General features: G+C 38.8%; 1 protein-coding gene across 20 annotated transcripts in view; it reads left to right on the top strand.

The window, feature by feature from the left end:
* The window catches only part of ESRRG (estrogen related receptor gamma), a 478,583-nt gene that overhangs the window by 285,830 nt on the left and 170,217 nt on the right, over positions 1 to 22,536 (top strand). For 7 of the 20 annotated variants that reach the window (XM_081854814.1, XM_081854803.1, XM_081854817.1 and 4 more), the window contains 2 exons: positions 7,287 to 7,363; positions 10,247 to 10,366. The exons of 6 other annotated variants lie outside the window; for them this stretch is intronic. In XM_081854814.1, the coding sequence (XP_081710940.1) occupies positions 7,290 to 7,363; positions 10,247 to 10,366 (194 nt within the window). In that variant the 5' untranslated portion in view covers positions 7,287 to 7,289. Of the gene's footprint in view, positions 1 to 7,286; positions 7,364 to 10,246; positions 10,367 to 19,194; positions 19,213 to 22,321; positions 22,434 to 22,536 lie in introns of those variants that run through there. 7 more of the 20 variants (XM_081854806.1, XM_081854823.1, XM_081854804.1 and 4 more) reach the window with 4 other exon arrangements.

The following is a 22,536-nucleotide window of genomic DNA, read 5'->3' on the forward strand; positions in this document are numbered from 1 at the left end:
ACTTGGCACAAATGCAGAGTGAATTGTCTAAATAGACATTTCAGAAAGACACATTTATTCCCCCCCCCACTTTCCCCCTCCCCAACAGAGTTTAAGAAGGAGGTATTCTGAGAACAGGATTTAAATATTTAGGACCTTTTCAGTTAGATATTTTGATCTCTCTGGTGTTTATAGCTAGGCATAGTTAGGAGGGGGAACCAGCCCAACTGTTTAATCCCACTTTAAGGATAGTGCTCTGTAATTAAGTAGAACGTACCGTTCCAGTCATTTAGTGACAAATCGGTCTATTAGAGAGCAAGGGAAGGGTGTGTGCATGTGGCACTTCCTGAGCCAGTATTTTGTTTCAATTGGAATATGGGGTTTTTATGTTTGTTTTTTTAAATAATCATTTCCGCAATTGGTACTATTAATTTATTTATCACACACAATAAAGTACTGTAGATGCTTTGTGTATTCAGTACATTTAACATGCCTCTTGAAGGCACATAGTTTAATGCATGTTTTCTCAGCACTTATCGGAGAGCAGAGCAAAGAGTGGGGAGATTCCAAATGCAAATTTCACAGCCTAGAACTTGGAGAGCTTGTAAACTTAATTCCGGGCTAAATACCTACGTACTGTGGAAGCTGTCAGTTGACTCAGCCCTGGACAGAATGCATAGTGTGGCTGTACTAAGAAGTGACAGTGTGTTGTGGGTACATGCCCACTAGCTGTCCATAGTGTCTGCATATTATTTTGGTGAGTTGCAATTAAGTCAGAGTTGTGTGGGTTTCTTAAAATGCTTTGGACGTTCAGAAATAATATAGACAATAAAAGAGCTTGCCAATCGGAAACTGGCATGGTGTATGTGCGGGTGGTAAGAAGCAGGATTCCTCGTTCACCTGCAGAAGAAGGTAAATAAACAGTAGTAGCATGCTCACTGAGATACGGTTTAAAGATCAGTACTCAGTAAGTTGATGTACAGTGTGGTCTAAAATGTCTTAATCTGTGCATAAGTGCAGTTGTCACTGTTCCAAGTTGAGATGGGTGGTTTTCTTTGGTGGGGGAAGTAGGAGGAGGAGAGATTCTAAAGTTAGGACGATGTTCTTTTTTTAAGGAGCTTTCTTGAATTTACCTTCTTAGAGCTAATTTGAATGATTAGTTTTGATAAGCCGCTTAAAGTAGATGCATTTAAATGAAATCGGGGCACGTGTCTTTTTGGCTCTGGTGGAAGATTCAAACTATTCTCTCTCCCCACCACAATTAGCACTCTTCTCTCTCCCTCCCCCCCCCCGCCTCTGTTAAAAGTCTTCCAGATGCAAGGCTAGGTGGATCTGTGGTTTCGTGGGCAGGCAGAACTCTAATGCACTGCAACACATCTGTCTCTATGTCTCAATTAATAAACCACACCGCCTTACTTGCTATTAATATTGCCAGTAATTGTATTTTTGTTTTGTGGCATATAATGCACACCAAACTACAAAGGCAGCTCAGAGATTAAATAAAAGTAGTGGACTACTTCTAGAGCTTACACTTTATTGAGTGTGTATTGTGGTGGTGGGGAGGGAAGCCAGGCTAAAAACTGACAGAACATTTGGGGAGCACATAGACATCTGCCTCACTGACATTAGGTATGCTTTGATATCTGGCTAGCGCATGTTAAAGAATGCAAAAACTTAAAGCCAGCTGCAAACCTTGCTTTTGCTTTTTCAGCAAAACCAGTAATACTAATAATTTCAAATAGCAGTTAATAATGGAACAGATGCAACAAATATAGTTGCTGATTTACGCATGTGTTTGTCGCTTTAATTGTTCTAAATGAAACGGTGTGCTCATAATGCAAAATCTCAAACCTCTGATTAAAATGTAACATTGACTAAAGGATTAAAGAGCGGACTTAATTTTACTGACTGTTTTAACAGTTGTCACAGCTGTTGGAAGAAGGAAAGGCAATTGAAACACTCCAAAAAAGGGGAGGGGGAGGAACTAGCTTAGTAAATTTAAACATGATCTTTGAATGCCAGGCATAGAGAGGCAAATAGATTTGTGACTTCAGATATCTTCTCTGAGCTGTGTACGTTTACCTCTGTAGCTCTGTCCGTTTCATGAATTTGAACCCTCGACCTCTTCCACACTTCCCCCATTAAAATACAACAGTACTGAAATGAAGCACAGCTAAAGTGAATGTCACAGTGTACATTATTTTAGAAACCAACTTGTTTTGTAGTAAATGTGATATGCCAAGAACTGAAACTTAGGATGGATGGCTAAAATTTTAATAGTGAACACTGATGTTGGAATTGGGAGACCAAAGATACTTGAGTGCTTTGAAAGATTGTTTACAGATTTCACGGTCAAAAACAGTATAAATTTGAGAGCTGCTTTGCTGGAGTCTTCATTTTCTTCTTTGTCAATATCACTTATTTAAATGTGTGTTACTTCCTCCCTCCTTTTGTTGCATAGCTCTTATTTCCAGTAAAATTTGATCTGGAAAATCTATGCAATATTTGCTGTGGGGGAGGGGTAGATGATAATTAATAAGAAGAAAGTTAATGCTCCTTATTATGACTGCAAGGGTAGACTTCTTGAGATGAGGGCTACCTATATCATGGATGTGATAAATGTCCTATATAAATAAGAACACATCATCTGTGGGTAAGAACACTATATGTGTATGCGTATTAATATAATAGGGGGGTATGTATGGGGAAGAAACCTAAAGAACACTGTCCCCTAAATTCAAATACAACAAGGTGTAAGCATGCCTACTGATTAAATGAGAATGAGTGTATGGCTTTTCCTATTCAGTTCTTACACGTCTACCCAAATGGGCCTCGTCATACACTCCCTTACTATATTTTCCAAGTTTGGATTTCTGTTGTTCATATGCCTTTTCTGCAAGTTTTTACAGCTGTCATAGAGTGCAAAGAGCTGGTGCTGAAATGGCTGTCTGACAGCTTTTTATTTGCTGGGCCTGACCTCCCCCCCCTTTTTTTTTTAGTAGTGGTTGCTCCTTTTAATGTGTTTATGGTTCTACTCTTTTATTTACTGAGCCTGGTGTGTTGCAGCAGTAATTAACCTGTGTTATTAGCAAAGCCCTTGTGAATATCCATTAATTCTCTTGAATGGATGATGATTCCCCCCCCCACACTGTTATTCTCCCCCCTCACTTTCTCCCCAAAGGTTTGCTGTCCCATTTTAAAGCAATTCTTACCTTAAGACTTTTTTTTGTAGATATACTTTGGAAATAATTTATATTACGGGGCATAACTAATACTCTTGATTAGTTGTTTTAAATACACTTAAGAAGTGTGAAGAGGGATGGATCTCATCACATTATTCTTTTCTTCTCCTGATAACAACAGAAACAAACCTATTCTGTTCAAGAGTTGTTATTGTTGTTGTTTGGCGAAGGATGATGGTTCAGGAGATGACTTCTGTGGGTTTTATCTGATTTGAAGTTACCTTGGGTATCACTTTGGGAATTTAAAGAAAGGAAAAACATATTAAGCCTGCAAGGGGGGGGGGGAATACTTCCGCTTGGACTGCTGAGGAAAGATAAGGACCGCCTCATTAGCCAAGCCCTACTTTTGCAATTAATTTCAGAATGCATGGCAGTATACATCAAACACAGAAGGTAACTTGTATGTGATTGTTTTTAGACAATTCCTGAAACCCCGTCCCATTTTAAGGCAGAGGCTAGTATTTTATGCAATCTTAGGTTAATAACATGATGCTATATTCTATTTTCTTTCTTTTTTATTAGCAGTATGGTTAAATAGTCTGGCAAACTTCCTGGTATTGAACATTTCTGATGCACAGTGACCTTTGGCTTTGGTATCGCTGCAAAAGCGTATAGAAATGAACACCAATATTTATTGACACTCTTCAAAGCAATGGCCCTTTATGAATATTCTTGTTATCCTATTATCAGTCAGTAAAAATGCTGAATGTAAGAAATATGGGATAAATATGGAGTAAATAAGAAATATGGGAGAGCATCTCTCTAGAAGTTTAAAGCAACTCTTTATATTACGTATGCCTTGGTCTCTGCTTCATAACACATTCATTGGGGACAGAAACAATAAACGTTGATATCTACCTAGTGCCTCTCTAGCCCTAGCAAACTCTCAGGAGGAAATCTGTGATTATGCTGGGCTGGTTTGGTTTTTATCTCTTTTACATCCAGTGGCCTTGTATTAAATTGTCATTGTCCTAAAGCACATGAGAGAGAAATGAATTGCACTTCTCGACATGCTCTGACAGTGAAATATTTAGCTTCTCTGTCTCCAATCATACTCATGTGTATATGTTTGATAGTGCTGGAATGACAACCAGCAGTCTCCTGTAGTCTGAGATCCACATTTTACATATTCTCCACATTTTTGGGGAGGATTCACTCTCTCATTTCCTTCCTTCCTTCCTTCCTTCCTTCCTTCCTTCCTTCCTTCCTTTCTTTCTTTCTTTCTTTCTTTCCGTATCCAGTTACACTTGGCTAAGGCATATCAGTGTTTATTTACACTGATATAAAAAAAATCATGTTTTTATCACAGCTGATAATGGCTGAATAGGCACATAGGCGCCAGCTTTATGTGTCTACATCTTAGAGTATGTACATTGTAATTATATTTGCATGTTGTATACAGTATACATAAGCAAACAGCTTTTGAAATTTGTTATCTTGAAGAAAGAAACTCACTAAATAACAATGTAGATATTAGATTGTCTAGACTTTTTGTTGGCTGATGCGTTCCTTTGGATATACAGTCAGCTGCTGTTATTTTCTCCTTCATATTTCTCTGCAACAGAAGATACCATAATACAGTTCTCCGAACTTCTGCGTTCATCAGTTGTAACATATAGGATTTTTATGTTTGCATTCCCAAGGCAGAACTGAATGCATAACTCTTCTGACATATGGTCAGTTTTATATTAAAAGTATTACTTTTAATAGAAATATTAAAATAGAAAATTAAACTATTTTAATGTAAACTTCTATATGTTGCATACACCTTTTTATTTATGCTTGTATTCTAAATGTTTTCTGCTGAGTTTGGATGCTCTTAGAACATTTTAAAAAATCCTTTATAGGAGTTTGCTCTAATTGCTCCAAATTTTATAATAATCAGATACAACGAATTCTAAAAATGTAATTGTTTTGCTCTCCAAAGTAACGTGTCATTCTAGCATAATGATACATGCCTGAAGACTAAATCCTCCTAAGAAGCTGCAATCCTTTAAAAATATGCATATTATTAAGCTCCATTTATTTCAGCGGGACATACTGGTGAATAATAAGACTTAATATGGCAACATAGCCTTATTTGATCATGTAGTATATAGAACTCAGTGCAATTATGCTGTATTCCTTCCTTTCCAATTGTGAAACATTTATTCTCTCCAGTCAGAGCAGGTTAGTAGTTAAAACAGGCTCCTCTATATAAATTAGTTATTTTAAAATGCTTTTTAAATTTTATGAAAGAAAACTTTTGCCTAGAATTCCCCCCTTTCAAAACACTTGCTTTATCCGATCACCAATTATTGCTTCATAAAAGGTGCTTTTTTAAAAAAAGAACTTTCTCCTTTTTTGCATATCTGGGTCAAAAGTTCTTGTTGCTCATAATGTTGAGTTGAATTTTCCTTTTTTTACTCTAAAGGCTGTATTAAAAATTATGCCTCTAAAGGGGGAGCAGATAGCTGTCATGCTAAAATGTACATCTGTTATGACAGTCTTTAATGAAGCAGGTGTTGCTTTTTTAAAAGTTTTCTTTCTCTCCCACCTTCCCACAAATAAACTAATGCATATATTATTGTTTTAAAGAACTGTGTATATTTTACACATATTTTAAAATACAGTAGCAATGTACAAAAGCAGACAGTCTTATTTTTCTTCTTCTTTATAACTAAAAAAAGGTATTTTCTTCAGTAACTGTAAATCTGAAATTGGTTAATCATCTAAATAATAGAATTCATATAACTAAAGCTTAAAATACAACTTAAGTATTTTTAAAGTATCAATTCCTGGAAGTCAAATTTGTAAGTTAAGATCAAACGATCTTGCTGTGCTCATGTATTGGGAGCGGCTGATTTGCTCCATTACCTATAGGCCTCCTTTCTTCCCAAAATCTACTTAGGAGAGTTCCCTCTGGAACCAGTTTTTGCAGGGCAGGGGGATGCAAAGAGGGGGGGGGGGGAGAGATAACCACCCTCCCCAGCCCAATGAGGGAAATTGTTTTCCACTCAAGCAGTGGAATCTTTGAGTACCCTCCATTAAAATAAGCGCAACTAGCCTTGTGAATTCTGATAGAAAACAATGGTAAAACAAAAATCCACATAGACCTTTTTCTCAGCCTTATTAGTTTGCACGCTGCTGTCTCACTTATTCCTCTGTGTCTTTTCATGTTTTGAGTGAGACAAAAGTGCACATCTCCTTTTCATCATTTTGATTGGAACTACATACCATATGTAATGTGTTTTGGCAGCACTTACCTAGCCAAAGAAAACAAATTAATATTAGCCATGCTGAGGGGCATCCGAAGTATCACAGATGTGTCGATTTAGCTTTGCTCCATCACACACCCTTTCCTTAAACAACTGGTCAAGCTGTCGCAAGATGTTGCATGGGCTACAAAGCGATTTTAATAGGTGTGATCAGACGTTGATGGCTGTGGCTAGTTAGAATGAGAACATGTTGCCAATCTGTGGATGCTTGTTTTCAAACCCACATAGCAAAAAAATGTGTGGAGCGCCAGCCAGAAACAAGACGACCTCAGTTCAAACTTTTATCTCCTTAAAAGCATACAGATGTACAGTCAGTAACAAATATAATGGATAAAAGACACATAAAGTGAAGTGGGCTTGCCCAAGAGCAATAGTTAAATTCCTTCCCTTATAAAGATGCAAGTAGATAAGAACATAATGTGTGGCGGGGGGGGGGGGAGAACGAGATGGCTTTTTCAACGCTATCTGCTCTTACACCCTGGGTTTCTGAAAACGTCCACTATTTTCTGCAATGTTTTGTTTTTCTTTGCATTTCTATATCCTACCAACAATAGTGAATAAAATATTAATATCGTACGCGATGGAACATGGTTGTTCATTGCATTCAGTCTGCTGTTTGAAATAACATTCAATTTATGTCTTAAGTTGTTAGAAAGCAAGGGCTGACCTTTATATATGGATGTGCAGTTGCCTTTTTTATTTGTTTGCAAGACACCTTTTTTACGTATTGTAATTACTTGGGGTTTACTGCAGGTTTTAGTTTGATTCTTAAGTTAAAGGCTCTTCTTTTTTCCTTAAATATTCCCAGGTGATGTCAGATGAAAAGGGTATTATGGCTGAAATATACACCAGAGGAATTCATTTTGGCAAGCCTGGTCCATGTAGGTTAGTGAACCAACAAATAAATAATTTGCTTTGTTTGTTTAAATTTAAGATGGGGGCGGGGGGACATAATAAGGAGGTGGAGCGTCCAAAATTGGGAAATATATAATGGTAGATTTGGAAAGGTGGCGAATATCAACATGCAAATAAATGTATTGACTGATAACGGACACTATACAGTATTTACACAGCAAAAATATATTTTCCAGGTTAGCAGTTTAAATATTCCAATAACGAATAATTGTTCCATAAGTGGCTTATTCTGACAGCAGTCATCTGCCTAGAGGGGGTGATCATATGTTCTGAAACAGCATGAAAGTCTGTTTCTTTTACATTATATTTTCCCAGAAATAGTAGAGGTGGAAGATGGGACTTCAATATCTGAAGGAAGACAACTAGGCACAGTATCATCACTGTATTAGAAAATGGTTTTCTACAGGAGTACTAGGGTCATATTAGCAAGAGCTGAGCATCCACTGCCACCAGTTTACATTAGTATGAGTGACACCTGTCCCATCAATCAAGGGGACCATGGCTTCACAGATGGAGAAGCAACAATCGGCTGAATTACACAGCACAGCACACTTGGTTTAATTCATCTCATTGTTTTCCTACAAATCTAAAGGATGCTCATTCTGCTTCTGGAGTTGAGGTAGAAGCACAAGATGGGCTCAGGTGTAGTATGTGCCTGTGTTTTTCTGTTCTGCCAGGGTATTCAGCAAAAGAAGCTGGGATGCATGGGATGGGGGGCAATCACACTCCACAGCTTTTGCCTTCTGTGGAGCAGGGATTATGCACTTTGTAATCAAATTTAATATTTATTTTAAGCATTTCTATTGCATATGCTATCTCCATAGTTCGAGTGGTTGCTTTCTGTGTTTACTAATAAACATTAAAAATGAATTAAAGGGAATTAGCAAGCCAAGAGCATGATAAAAAGCAACGCCCTATAGAGAAAATGTGTGTTCAATGTCAAAGAAGACTCACGCACCATGAAATCATACCAGTATACTGGGATGCCATTATAATGAGGGAAGTAGACCAAGGTTGATAATTCCTAAGGCCTCTTGTTGCCTTGCTGCCACCCACTTTTTTCTGGTATGTTTCTGGCATGTTTTTATAGAGGGACCTTTTCCATGATTGCAGTTTGAGGATACACACTGCTGGCATTTTTGTGTCACCAGTGTCAAGCAGCAAACCTGTGGCATGTTGAAATCAGTCAACAGTTCTTCGAAGATACAGCTTATGTTTGATTGTGTGTAAATACAGTTAGTTAGTTGGGTTTATCTGATAGCCTGGCAGAAAGAGAGAGAAGCAGGACAAACTGTTTTCAGTAACTGCACTGTTCATACACCTGATAAGATTGAGAGTGCTTTCGGCTGCTGATATGCTTTGAATAAGAAAAGAATAATCACTTCCACTGGCACCAGCTTATCAGGAATGGAGCAAAATGCCAACACTTTTACATTAGCAAAAGTAAATGTTTTAGACATGTCATGCCTTTTTTCCATTTAAATTGAATAGTAGGGTGCTTGTGTGTATGCAGTAATGAAGGGGAGGACTTAATACCTTGACTAAAGTGCAGGTGAATATATTGAGAAAGAAGCCCTTGGCAACAACAACAGCTCTTTTGATAAGTGGACTACATCTGTTTCAAGCGTTCTTCAGAAAATTTCAGCATCTTTATCCATTCTATTAAATGTGTGTCCTAATCTTACCAGGGAGCACATACTTTATATTCTGACATAGCCATCATTGCTTTCAATAATGTGAGACTAGAAATTTAATCATCGCTATAATGTAAAGCTAAAAGTCATATAATATTGTGATATTTCCCAGTATAATTATTTTGTGGTGGTTTTTAAAGCAAAACAAAAGTCTACTCTTTTTTAGTTTATAAAAAAATGAAATGAAATAAAGAGAAGTATATAGGCAGCTTTCTAAAAATTTTTAATTTCGTACCATAGTGTGATTCTGTGCATGTCAGGTCTGGTGTACCGGTAAATCCTACTGAGTTTAATGGGCCTTATTCCCAGATTAGTGCGTATAGAACTGCAACCTTAAAGTCTCAATATACGTATAGTCAATATACATATAGTGATACTAACACCATCACTTAAGTGGACAAAAACAACACATACTTGGTAAGACATTGTTTGAGGTTTGACTAATTTTATATACAATTAATTAAAATATATATAATATTTAGCATTACAAGCCGCTGCTTTAGTTGATCCTTTTAGTTGATCCTTAGGGAAGTATGTTATTTTGAGGCTGTTCTAATATCATACTATAACATTATTATGCTTCTCTTCCTGCGTGCAGATAACTTTGATGCACTCAGGTTGATAAATGGTACTATAAACCACAGTTGATTGATTTGGGATTTTTATTCATTATCCTCATTGAGATCACTGTCACCCATTTGTGTCAATAGCATTCAATTAATCGAGACACCCTTGTTCTGTACCTTTAACTGAGAGTGGGACTTTTAAGAGCAAAATGTTGACAACCTGATAAATGGTCCCAACCATTCTGGTTTCAATAGGCTCTTTGTATGGGCAAATATATATTTCATTGGCAAGTTTATTTTCACAATTTGAGACCTTCATTTAGAGGAAAGGTCTTCAGTTTAAGGTTTATCAAATTTTAGCTAAAGACAACTGGCTCCATTTGTGTGTAAAATAATTTAAGTACTTACTTGAGGCAAACTTCATGCTTTAAGAGCTGTTGCTCAGAGGTTTCATTCTTCTGTGAAGATGTCAACTGTAAATATAAAAATGCATCACTGAAAATGTAATGGTTTAAAGATTCAAACTGAAATAAAATTGTCTGCCTGGGGAAAACACTGCAATCAAAATAAAGTAGTCTTATCTCCTCCTGAAGCAGGCATATTTGGAAGCAGTGCTGGAAGGCAGCAGGGCACACCACTGTTTTCTTTCAGCCACTAATAACATTGCCTGGAAATCAACAATATTACTCCAAACCACAAATACCAAATTATCGGTAAGTTACTATTGCCAATGACGTGGATAAACGTGTAGCTGTACAGCCTTGCCCATGTCATTGAAGTATGATTAAACTGTTCCGAAATGCTAACTTTTGGGCTTTCAAAATGCCTTATTATTTTCAAATCTCTGTGGTTTTTTTTTTTAAGTTGCAAAAGATGGTAAATTTTGTAAGTGTAGGTCTGGAGTTTTAGCAGCAATAACAACAGCAGAGATTTTTGGGTGTGTGACACATCCAAGTGGGCCTTCTGGAAACCTTTTATTTGACACACACACACACACACCCGCTCCCTCAGCTGTGTATGAGCTGATGGAAAATTCACTGATTTCACTTTAAAAGGCTGGCTGAATTCAGTTGGCTACAGATTAGACCATGGGATGAAAGGCTAGGAGCTGTCTTATGGCTTCTCTGTTGCTGTTGCTGCAGTGTGACTTGGAAAGAGGCTGCGCAGACACTGTTCTGCCCCCTGTGCAGACTACAGTAGAGACATTACATCAGGGATGATGACATAGAGTCATCTGGTCTCCAGTTGTAGGCTAGCTTCACTCTGCAGTGCCATGGAGAGCGCAACTGCTGTGAAGTCAGTGCTCATCTACCTCAGGAAAAGAGGACCATGTGGAAGTAAGTGAGATGAAAGCAGCCCCATGGCTGCAGAAACAGGCTATATAGGCAACAGTCCTCAAAAGAGAAGGTCTAAAATTAGATGCTTGTCTCAGTTTCCTGCGACAGTGGTCCTACAACTTGGAGAAGGGATGTAGCTCAACGGTAAAGGACATTATTTGCGTGTAAAGGACCTAGTTTTAGGAAAGGGTTGTAGCTTAGTGGTAGAGCATCGGCTCTGCATGCAGAAATTCCCAGGTTCATTCTCTGGCATAGAAATGGCAATATCCTAGTCTGAAACCCTGGAGATTACCAAGTAAAAGCGACTTTTGTAACTTCCTATGTTTTGTGGCAACGCATAGATGCAGGGATCAATATGCTCTTCCTATGCACTTATTCTTCAGTCTCAGGACAGCGCTCTTAACATGTGCTGGGCAGATATTAGGGTCAGATAATTTGACTGGGCCTCATTAGCAGAGAGTAAATGGGCAAGGTGGAACATCTATAGTAGCTACCAAGGTGTTGCATTGTAGTGAGCACAAATAATGGGCGTAAAGGCTGTCATGAGAAAGAGCGAGAGAGCGCTGAAAAACAAACTGGTATGCTAAAGTTGGTATCTACCCAGTATATAAAATATACTGTTTAGAGATGTGATGTTACACTTTTTAGTGGAAGGGGCTGATGCGTGACAGGGAAATTATTTTTTCCTGTGGTATTGATTTAGGTTGCAACCTTAGGCACATTTACTAGGGAGGACGAACTGAAAAAAATAAGACTTTCATGGGCCTGCACTGTTAAGTCTTTAAGCTTATAAAGCTATATAAAATTTTGGCCTGTAGATCTGTTTTCAATGGATCATGCTGAAGATGGGAGGTAAGAATACTTTTAGTTCTCTGTGTGTCTGTGTTTGCATGTTCCAGAAACTTATACGGCTAGCTGAGAAGAATGGTCTCTTGATTGCGCGTGTGGGCACACATATCACACTCTCTCCTTCTTACACTTTAAATGTCAGTGTTCTAATTGGCACTGAAAACGATCTCAATTTTTATTTGGGGTTTGCATATTTATAACACTGCATATTTATATGGGGTTTGCACTTTCAGTGCCATTCTTCATTCTTTATTCAAACCACCGCAAGCAAAATCAGAACTCATCCGGTTGAGTTGTATGTATGCAAATGTCCTTACAAAATTTACTAAGTTTACATCTGGTAGTAATGTTCTTCTTGTCGCAGGTCAGTATGTATGTGGCCTCTACAACATGGGAGTAGATACGTATTTTTCCTTAGGCAGAATGGAATGTATGCCAAATGTATAATAGTAGCAAAATTTTTTTTTTTAAAAAAAAAGTTTTAAAAGGTATTTCGTTTTGCTGAAAAAAATGTGCAAGTCCCTACACACAATAGGAAAAGTACCTGAATGTGAATCATGGTGATTTTAGAAAGCTTTTAAAACTCAGATCAGCTTTTGTTTTGGGTTCAGTAGGGCAACTTTTGTTGATGGTCTAGGTGGGGTTAGCCGAGATTCACTTAAAGCAGCACAAGCCATAAACTTGTGGCAGGCTACTAGTCGGTAGCAGGTGTGAACAACATAAAACAGGATTAACATTGAACCAAAGTGTGCACTAAAAACAGAAAGCCCTGCCTTGCTTTTACAAGGACAGTCAAATAGAAACACACGGTCACCATGCACACTCTATTTACTAAACACTGTCCAGTGGGCGATGTCAATGGTCCTGTTCAGCTGCTTCTCATATTCTGCTCCTCTACCTTTATGTATGTTTTCCCTTGAATAGTCTAGATTTACCGGTATTTGGCATTTTGTTTTATGTGCACCCAAGGATATTCTTTCAGCACTTCAAAAATAAGTAATAACACATTTTTGTTATTCCTCTATTATTTTCAAAAATAATAAAATTTCTTTCTTTCTTGTCTGGAAGAAAGTTCATGAATTTATAAGTACAGTGGTACCTCAGGTTAAGTATTTAATTCGTTCCGGAGGTTCGTTCTTAACCTGAAGCACCACTTTAGCTAATGGGGCCTCCTGCTGCCACTGCGCCGCCGGAGCATGATTTCTGTTCTCATCCTGAAGCAAAGTTCTTAACCTGAAGCACTATTTCTGGGTTAGCGGAGTCTGTAACCTGAAGCGTATGTAACCTGAAGCGTATGTAACCCGAAGTACCACTGTATGTTCCTGCGTTCAAAGGAACTCTGGTGTCACTCCTGTCTTGCCGAAGTTTGAGTGTAGGGTGGGAGAGCAGAAATGGTATTTTTAGGGGCAAGACAGCTTGAGCCATGGGACTCAAAAGAACCAGGGACCTGAAATGGAATGTGAAGGGTATAGAAGCTACATTCTTTGCTTCCAGCACCAGTATAAACTAAAACGAAAACTTAAAAGTAGCAAAACTACAGTCTTCAGACTGGACACGTAACTTAGGAAATGGAGATAGATAGGAATGCAGTCTCTTATGTATGACTTTGATAGTTTTAATATCCTAATATTATAAATAGGCTTTGAAAAAGAAATCTGGTGCTGATTTTTTTTAGTTATTTTAGTGTCTATATTTTATGCATCAGGACACAGCTTTAGAAGTATTATCTTAAACAAAAAGACAGGACTTGGTATGGGAATTGAATAAAAGTGGATCTTAGTAGTTGTATAGTTGTGCTAAGGGTTACCAGCTTCCACTCTTCCCTTACCCTCGGTTGCATTGCAGATGAATAAGAGGGTCTACATTTTTGCCCTTGTTGTTATCTAGAATATCAATGTGACAATTTCTGAGTTGGCTTCATTGCTCCCCAGTAATAAATTGGTATTTTGTCCGACCTGAGCAATTTAGTCTCTTAGTAAAATGTGTATTTAAGGTGAGAGAGTATTAATAAATAGTCTATGTTATTTCCTCTCAGCACATGAATGTCTAAGCTGGCTGACTTTTCTTGACAACCTCAGAGAAACCACACAAACACACGGCACAGTATTCATTTGAGCACCTGAATATATTGAGAGATTTTGGAAAGTGCCCAGCTATCTTGTGTAGGTGCTTGGTAACAAAGCAGCTAGGTTTTCAAAATTGCTGTGCACCCTGCAGCTCCCATTGAGAAAAGTAGGGGATGCTGAGTTTCAGCGTCTTTGAAATTCTGACCCCAATTGTAGCAGCTGTGCACTTTGGTGAATTATGGTATCTAGATTCAATATAGCTAATTTAAAAGTACAGCTCTTTTCCCACCAAGCAGAAACATTTTCTGCTGCCTTTTTGAAAACGGCATTGGGGCATAATAATTATTTTTCAGATACTATGTTGTCCTCTTTCCCCCTGTGTGCATGCATGCACAAACATGAATGTGCATGCTTCTGAACATAATTATGGTTAAACAGATTTATTTGAAGCGAGAACAATTTCTGATATAAAGGTGCTGTTAAGTCTTCAATCCTAAATCCACTTGCCAGTAAATCACATTGAATTCAGTGGATTTATACTTTTGAGTAAGCATGTATAGGATTGTGTAGTACACATGTGTCAGAATTATATTAAAAATCAAGTACAATTTATCAGAGCATATGCTATGTTAAAGTAGTCACATTTTTTAAGGGCCTTTATGATTTTGGAGAAAAAACTTATACATTTCATAGAACACTTAAACCAAAGGTTCATTGATACTGTTCTTGTGTCACAAAGTGATATCCCAGAAGCACAGCGACCTGTATAAATGTGTGCATGATTGTGTCCCTATTCCCTTCAAAAAGTGAGCACCACACAGGCACAACTGAAATTTTGAAAGCCCCACAGGGAATGTTATTGAAGGGCATGATATAAATCCCTCCAATAACTAGAATTTGGGAGAAGAGGACAACTTGAAGTTTATTCTTATATTTCGAGCCCCATGAAGGCTTGAAATTATTCAGAAGGCATTTTATACAAACACATAAATGCTTGTGAAATTGTAATGGCAATAATATTTTCTGTAAGCTAAAGCATTCTGCTAAAAATGGTTGCTTTTAATCACATTGCCTCACCTAAACCAGTGCTCTTTACTGGTTAATGCACTGAAAGTCTTCCCGTGCCTCAAATTGTTTCTCTATTCAAATTGGAGGAAGGAAGTGATAGCACACATAAATTGACTTACTCCTCCATTTTGGGTGCTATGAGCACATCTGCATTTCTGGACTGGGGTTAAAATATGGAACCAAGACCCACTTACTTTAAAAGATATCCCCCTCCCCACCAAATAAAATACATGATGTTTGCATAGGTTTTATTTGATTATTAAGCTGTAATGTGGTTAGGTAATGACCGCTCCCCACTTAAAACGGGGGGCGCCTTTTGCGTGGACGCGTGCAGCCCTGGATCTGGAGTGGCCCCATCAGCATAGGCTTTGCCTTCCCTCAGGTGGGATACCTGGAGGTCCCCGCCTACCCCGGTGAGTTGTCCAATCCCACCTGGGGGAAGCGTTGCCAGGGAAACCAGCCCAGGTAAGGGGAGGGATTACCTGCCCACACAATAGAGGGTGGATCTTAATTGTTAATCCTCACTTGGCTCCAGAGCTTCTCCCACCCTACCCACCCTCAGTTAATGTCTTCTTTTGCAGGTTAACTTTTCTTCATAGGTTTTGCAGGTTAACCTGTCTCCACAGGTATGCGGGCGCTGCTACGATAAGGTCGCTGTTAAAGGGCCGGAAAGGAATTTCCCTGCATTGGCAGGTTTCGCCTTTCCCGTAGCAAAACGTCACAACTTTGGCGGTATCAGGCCTTGGGCGGAATCCTTTAGTCCATCTTCCTCTTTGCGGCGGCGATACCAGGGTTCCCCGTTAAAGGGGTTTTTGAAGGGAGGCTTTGGCCGTACGCCGAAAGGTCGTCATTGCTCTCCCCTGCGGCGGCGTAACGGGGGCGGCTATCTCTGCTTGAACATATGTTCTCCAGAGCCGGCCCATCCCCCCCCACACACTGGATAACCCTGATGCTCCCTAGGTCCCCGGCTGGGGACTAGGGAGGGAGAACGCCCAATGCCTGAGCCAAGGTCTACCCACATTTGAAATTTAATAAAGTTGTGGCCAATTTAATCCCATAGCACATTGTCTAGAGTCGTTATTCCACATGACAGGGGGGACCACTCGGGATCTGGGGACTCCGCCTGTCCACGCAATAGTACTACTTAGATGATAATAAATAGAGTATATATTTTGTTTGTAGCCACAGTCCTTTGCACTGAATATTGGATGTTGTACTGAAAAGTTCATTTATTTTCATTAATGTCCCTTTGGTGGGGAGCATGGGAAAGAAGTTACCATATGGAAAGACAGCCTAAAACATCCCAGTGAGTACTGTATATATGCAAGCAACCTGGAACTTATTTGGATATAGTATATAAATAGTATCTGTAAGTTTTCTCCCCTGAGCGACATACCTCGGTTTAAGAACAGTACGGTTAAAGAACGATTTGGTTTACAAACTCCACAAAACTGGAAATAGTGTCTTGGTTTGAGAACATTACCTTGGTCTAAGAATGGAATCCAAATGGTGGAAGGGCACCGGCGGCGGGAGGCCTCATTAGGCAAAGCACGCCTTGGTTTAAGAACGGTTTTGGTTTAAGAACGGACTTCTGGAATGGATTAAGTTCATAAACTGAGGTACCACCTTGCAGACAATGACATGGGTTTATGCACACCCTTCTGATTTCCAGGTACTTAGTCTGAATATCAACCACTATGACTGCTATTCGGGTTTTCTAACCATAGGATCTCCTGCTATCACGAGTAGATATCCCCTAATATATATTTGTGTTACTATTTTTATTACATCCTGCCCTTCCTTCTGAAGTAGCTCAGGGCAACAAGTATAATCACATAGCCTGTAAAAATATCCTATATTACCATATGGGGATTGGAGAAAATTGTTGACAGAAATTGACCCCATATCAATTCTCTAAAAGTGTATGTGTGGGCACATACAAATGTGCATGCTGAATGGCTTATTTTAGGAAGAGTTGTGTGTAGCTTGAAAGTCTGCATATTGCATTGGTAACTTGGGTTAACAAAATAAAGATTTTACTGTCCTATATTTTGTTTTAAAGGTAATTGGTACCTGATATCATCACTGGCTATAGCTGATTAAATCATTCTTGAACTCTTTCTTTCTTTCTTTTCTTTTGCCTTGGCATTAAAAGTGAACAGGGCCTTAAAGGTTCAGGGCCTTGACCAGTACTCCTAAGGGTATAAAAGTTTGCATGCTTATCTGAAGCTTATCCAAACTGCTTAACCTCTCTGGCCTCAAAATCGGTCTGGAAATCCTAGGAGAGCAGACTGTCTCGCGAGATCTTAAATAGAGCTTTCTGTGTGCCAGGTCAGAAATATATCAAGAGTGTTAAATAGGGTTTCAGTGATTTTTCCTTCTCTTCCCATCCTCACAGCTTTCTCCTCCTTCTTTTTTCCAAAACGTTTGAGTACACATTTTCTCCAAGTGCTGTTGTCAATTTAGGTCAGATCATTATCAATTTAGATAATTATTAATATAGACAAACCCTGTCAAATTCCTGTTTTATGCAATCCAAACTGGTTCTTTAAATCTGTAAGTTGCACAACCTTGCAATGTTTCTTACAAATTATAGCAAACACTTCTTCTGCTGTTCTGACCAACTAGAATTAGTATTTATTTAGTGAGCAAAGAGCATGAGATAAGTTACTGTATCATAATTACGGGATAGTGACCAAACTTTAAAAACCTGCTATACAGAAAGTGTCGTTAATGACACAAGGTAACTCGTGTCTGCATTGATGTAAGAATGGTGCACTTCAGAGGACAGAAAGTGTATAAACTCCTGGGGACTGGACAAATAGGTACCATTGGTGAAGTGTAGTAATGTGCAAGAAAGAAAAGTAGAAGGAAAACAAATAGAAAATTAGTTTGAATTTTCTGTCACCTGTGCACAAAAACATGCCCATATTGTTCATTTTTACATTATATGAAGAAAATACTTTGTATGTACTGTATTGCTGTATCCATTGGTTCCAGTAATTTTAAGACTCCAAATTTGTACTGTAATAAGATTTCCATAGTATGTATCTCGAAGCTGGAAGTTAGGCTAAATTCAGTACACCTAAAACTGTCCTTGTCTTTAGTGGGGATTTAGGGGCTGCATGTAACAAGGAATATGGCTTCAGGCAGAAACTCAGAACAGTTCTTTAAGAAATCAGTTGACATCACCAAATGCATAATGGTTTGCGAATGGTAAAATGGAGTTGGAAACCACAATAGGAAGCAGCTTTGTTTGTGCATCGTATATTTCAGTAAATATTCGTGCTCTGTTGTTGTTGTTTAGTCGTTTAGTCGTGTCCGACTCTTCGTGACCCCATGGACCAGAGCACGCCAGACACTCCTGTCTTCCACTGCCTCCCGCAGTTTGGTCAAACTCATGCTCGTGGCTTCAAGAACACTATCCAACCATCTCGTCCTCTGTTGTCCCCTTCTCCTTGTGCCCTCCATCTTTCCCAACATCAGAGTCTTTTCCAGGGAGTCTTCTCTTCTCATGAGGTGGTCAAAGTATTGGAGCCTCAGCTTCAGGATCTGTCCATCTAGTGAGCACTCAGGGCTGATTTCCTTAAGAATGGATAGGTTTGGTCTTCTTGCAGTCCATGGGACTCTCAAGAGTCTCCTCCAGCACCATAATTCAAAAGCATGAATTCTTCGGCGATCAGCCTTCTTTATGGTCCGGCTCTCACTTCCATACATCACTACTGGGAAAACCATGGCTTTAACTATATGGACCTTTGTTGGTAAGGTGGACAAAGACAACAGGCATTCGTGCTCTAGGAATGGCTTATTTATCACCTCCTATATCACACCTGTTTCTAAGCCATGTGCCAGTAAAAAAAGAAATAATAGGGTGGACGAGGGATTCTTTGAGAAGATCGATGCATCCCATGATTATTATTATTTTTTAAAGAAACTGTGTTTGGTTAGAAAATGCAAGTGAGCAGCTGGCTATTTATTTAACTCATTCCCATAGTTTTGTACATAGATTCTCTTCCTCCCCCCCTTCCCCCTTTCTTGCATAGCACTTTCTGCTACACTGATGATAATGTACCTGGAAGGAAAAAGCAGTGCAAGCCGAGGCAGCCAGCGTCAGACAGGGCGGTCTGCCATCTGTCCCACCTGCTGCATTCATGTGTCCATCTGGTTCCTGCAATTGCTCATTGCAAGCTTCAACAGAAGAATGTTCAGCCTGAAAAGGAGGCAGTGTGAATTATTTAGGTACCTCTAGTGTAAATAAAGAAAGGGAAATAGAAGGTGGGGAGTTGAGGGCTATGAATGGCTTAGGAGAGGCCGTGAGCCTCTCTCACTCCTGGGTGCTTTGGAATGCGTTAATGCATGAGAGCATTTGATTTGCATATAGATTTAGATGTATAGATGATTACAAAGCCAATGAGTTTTATCTAGATTTAGATAGCCTGGTTTGCCCATAAAATATAGCCTGTTTTCGGGAGGAGAACCTTTTGGGACTTTTAGCCTAAGTGGAGCTGATGAAATCTAATGCTTAGAAGCATTAATTTAGAAGAAATAAAATATTTCCCTTTTTAAGAGCTTTTGGTGCCCTTTGTTAACCAAGAGTTTATAAGTGCTAGAACGTCTTGGGAGCTTTATACAACATGTGCTGTTTTCAGACAACCATGACTACGTATATTGTAACATTCATTTGGAAAGGAGTATATTTTTTCTGCTTGTTCATGGTAGTTTAAAATGTTTTATTTCTGCCCTTTCCATTTTTAGACAGTTTTCTATTAATAGATTTACAAGTGCTTTACATTAAAATAAATAAATCCAGGTACAAAATTGATTTATAATGGTAAAACATACCTTACATCTGGATATGGTTTGGATGTATGTACATATATGTAATAGAGACTACTTACGCAGACAAGGGAAATGTGAAGCACACTATTTAGCAAAATAGGTAAAGTCAATATATTTTTTCTGCTTTTAGAATTCAGAAAGAAATCTTGGATGACTTAAGGTCTCCTTTATTACAAATGCTTTTTGCCCTCCCCCTTAAAAACACCCCTTATAAATATCAATTGTGTATATTTGGCATGTTAGTTTTATCTGGAACGCTTTTAAAAACACAACTCTTCAATTTTTTTAATACATACAAACTTTGATTTTACGTAATGCAATTTTTAAGACACAGAAAATGAAGAGAGCCTAGGTGTCAAATTTCTGTGAGAGGGAAGTATTTTCAATTCCTCAGCAGTCTCCACCCTAGTCTAATTTTATTTTACTTTTAGCCTGAAATCAGAACTTTCATAAGATGTATCTTTAAAAAGGTCTAGCAGTAGGTATCATTGTTTTGCCTAGTTTTAGATCTAGGAAAGAAAGGAACTCAGCATCTTGCTATCTGAGGTGCCTAGCTGCTTCTCTAATATTTGCATGAAATTCGGCTGCAGCCTTCAAGGGGATTTGAGTGGATTGGATTCTTTAAGGTTAGTCCCTGTCTAACCTATTAAATTCAATTCTCATGCAAAACTATTTTAATGTCTTTTAAAAACCAATAACCACTGTTAGGACGGCATCATATACTTGCCGTAGAATATTTATGGTACTAGATCATTCTATTGGCATGTAGAACAAACCAGTAATCCACTTGCATTATTCCAAATTAAGATTCTATATTGTTTACATTCTGTGCTGGGAACCTTTTAAACCAGTTTTATCAGTAAAACATGTGAATACCTGCCATTGGGTTTATATCACAAAAGCCACACATTTTTTTTCCCCTACACTGCACTGAATTGATGTACAGTGACGGGGTGAGCTCCCATTGCTCGGTCCCTGCTCCTGCCCATCTAGCAGTTTGAAAGCACATCTAAGTGCAAGTAGATAAATAGGTACCGCTCCAGCGGGAAGGTAAACGGCGTTTCCATGCGCTGCTCTGGTTCGCCAGAAGCGGCTTAGTCATGCTGGCCACATGACCCGGAAGCTGTACGCTGGTTCCCTTGGCCAATAAAGCAAGATGAGTGCCGCAACCCCAGAGTCAGCCATGACTGGACCTAACGGTCAGGGGTCCCTTTACCTTTACCTTTAAAGCCTTTTAGCAATTTGTTAAATTTCGAGGCTTTTACTATTCTATACAATTATTTTGAGCTTCTTAAGGCTCAGTTATGTGGATCCTATATGCTAACAATTAGGAGGACACCTGTGTCTTGAGTGTCATCACCAGGGATTGGCATTGGTGTCACTGTAGAGCTTCCTAGCAGTACCTTTCAGATTCAGTATGTGTTGCAGAGCTGTGCTTGATATGGTAGGGCAAACCCTTGCTTCATCCCAAAGGCGTCTGAAGTTTAGAAGTTAAATGCATTTCAAATGAAGGGGCCAAAAATGTAAATCAGTTTAACAATGCTGTCTTAGGCATTCTGCAACAGAGGTTCTGAGACTGCAAGACACTTAACAGGAAGCAAGCTCTTTTGAAATAAATTATATTTAACTAATTCTCACTACTGTATATAACTGCCTCACAGAGACCATTGGATACTGTTTCCATATGATAGCAGTTCAGCTCAGGGAGGTGTTTTCTATGAACTAGCTCAGTCACCATTCATGTTTGTCCCCACTGTATAGTTTGCTTTCATGTCACTGCCAGACATTTCTGGAAGCCGCTTTAGGTGGCATGGAGACAAACCATGTGGCGGGGCCAATCTTCATGCTGTGCCAGTGCGCACACAAAGGCTTGCTGTGTAGAGGAGCAGTCATGTACAGGCAGTTTCAAGTACCCTCCATGTGTATGCCAAAATTACCCCTTATTCCCAGCTTGCATGATTTGTCCAGCACCATTAGTGCACTAGGTGCTTTATAGCACAAGAATTTTAAGAAAGGTCCCTGCCCCAATGAACTTACAAACCCAAGCTTCTAAGTGTCCAGATGTCAGGGATGTGGATGGAAGAAGCAAGTAGGATGAAATCAAGCCAATTCACTCACGCATACTTATTGTGAAAAAGTTGTGAACTAAGCAGGAATTATGGTATAAGGGCCTTCCGAAACAGGATTGTAATTTTTCCTCAGAAATTAATCACTGTTCATTCTATGCATTCTAACCAATAAGATTATTACCAGCTGCGTGTATGCTAGAACTGTGAATGACGTTTTTACTCAGGCTTCCATCTAGAAACAATTTATAAGCTAATGCAGCCAGTTGGACTTGTATTAAAAGCTAGCTTTTAATTTTGATGTCTGATCACATTAATGTGGCTATTTATGGCATTATTTATTAATTATATGGGTAAATAGCATCCATGTCACTACTTAATAACATTACGCCGAGTGCTCCATTATCTCCATTCCACAGCAGGTTACAAATGGCAAGCGTTTTCCCCACCCACCCCAATTTGTTAGTATTTGGAGAGAGAAAGGAGGATAAGTAAAGAAAGCTGTCCAGATGTCTGGTCTGGATTTCAATTTGGCAGATGCCTCAACATATTTTGGTAAGAAGATTGTTACTGTTGACTTTCTATAGCGTAGTATGTCCTAAGATGTGTGAGTTATATCTATTGTTGTCAAATACAGTGGTACCTCAGGTTACATACG

The sequence above is a fragment of the Podarcis erhardii genome (assembly GCF_964252035.2).
Source record: "Podarcis erhardii genome assembly, chromosome: 3".
Lineage (NCBI taxonomy): Eukaryota > Metazoa > Chordata > Lepidosauria > Squamata > Lacertidae > Podarcis > Podarcis erhardii.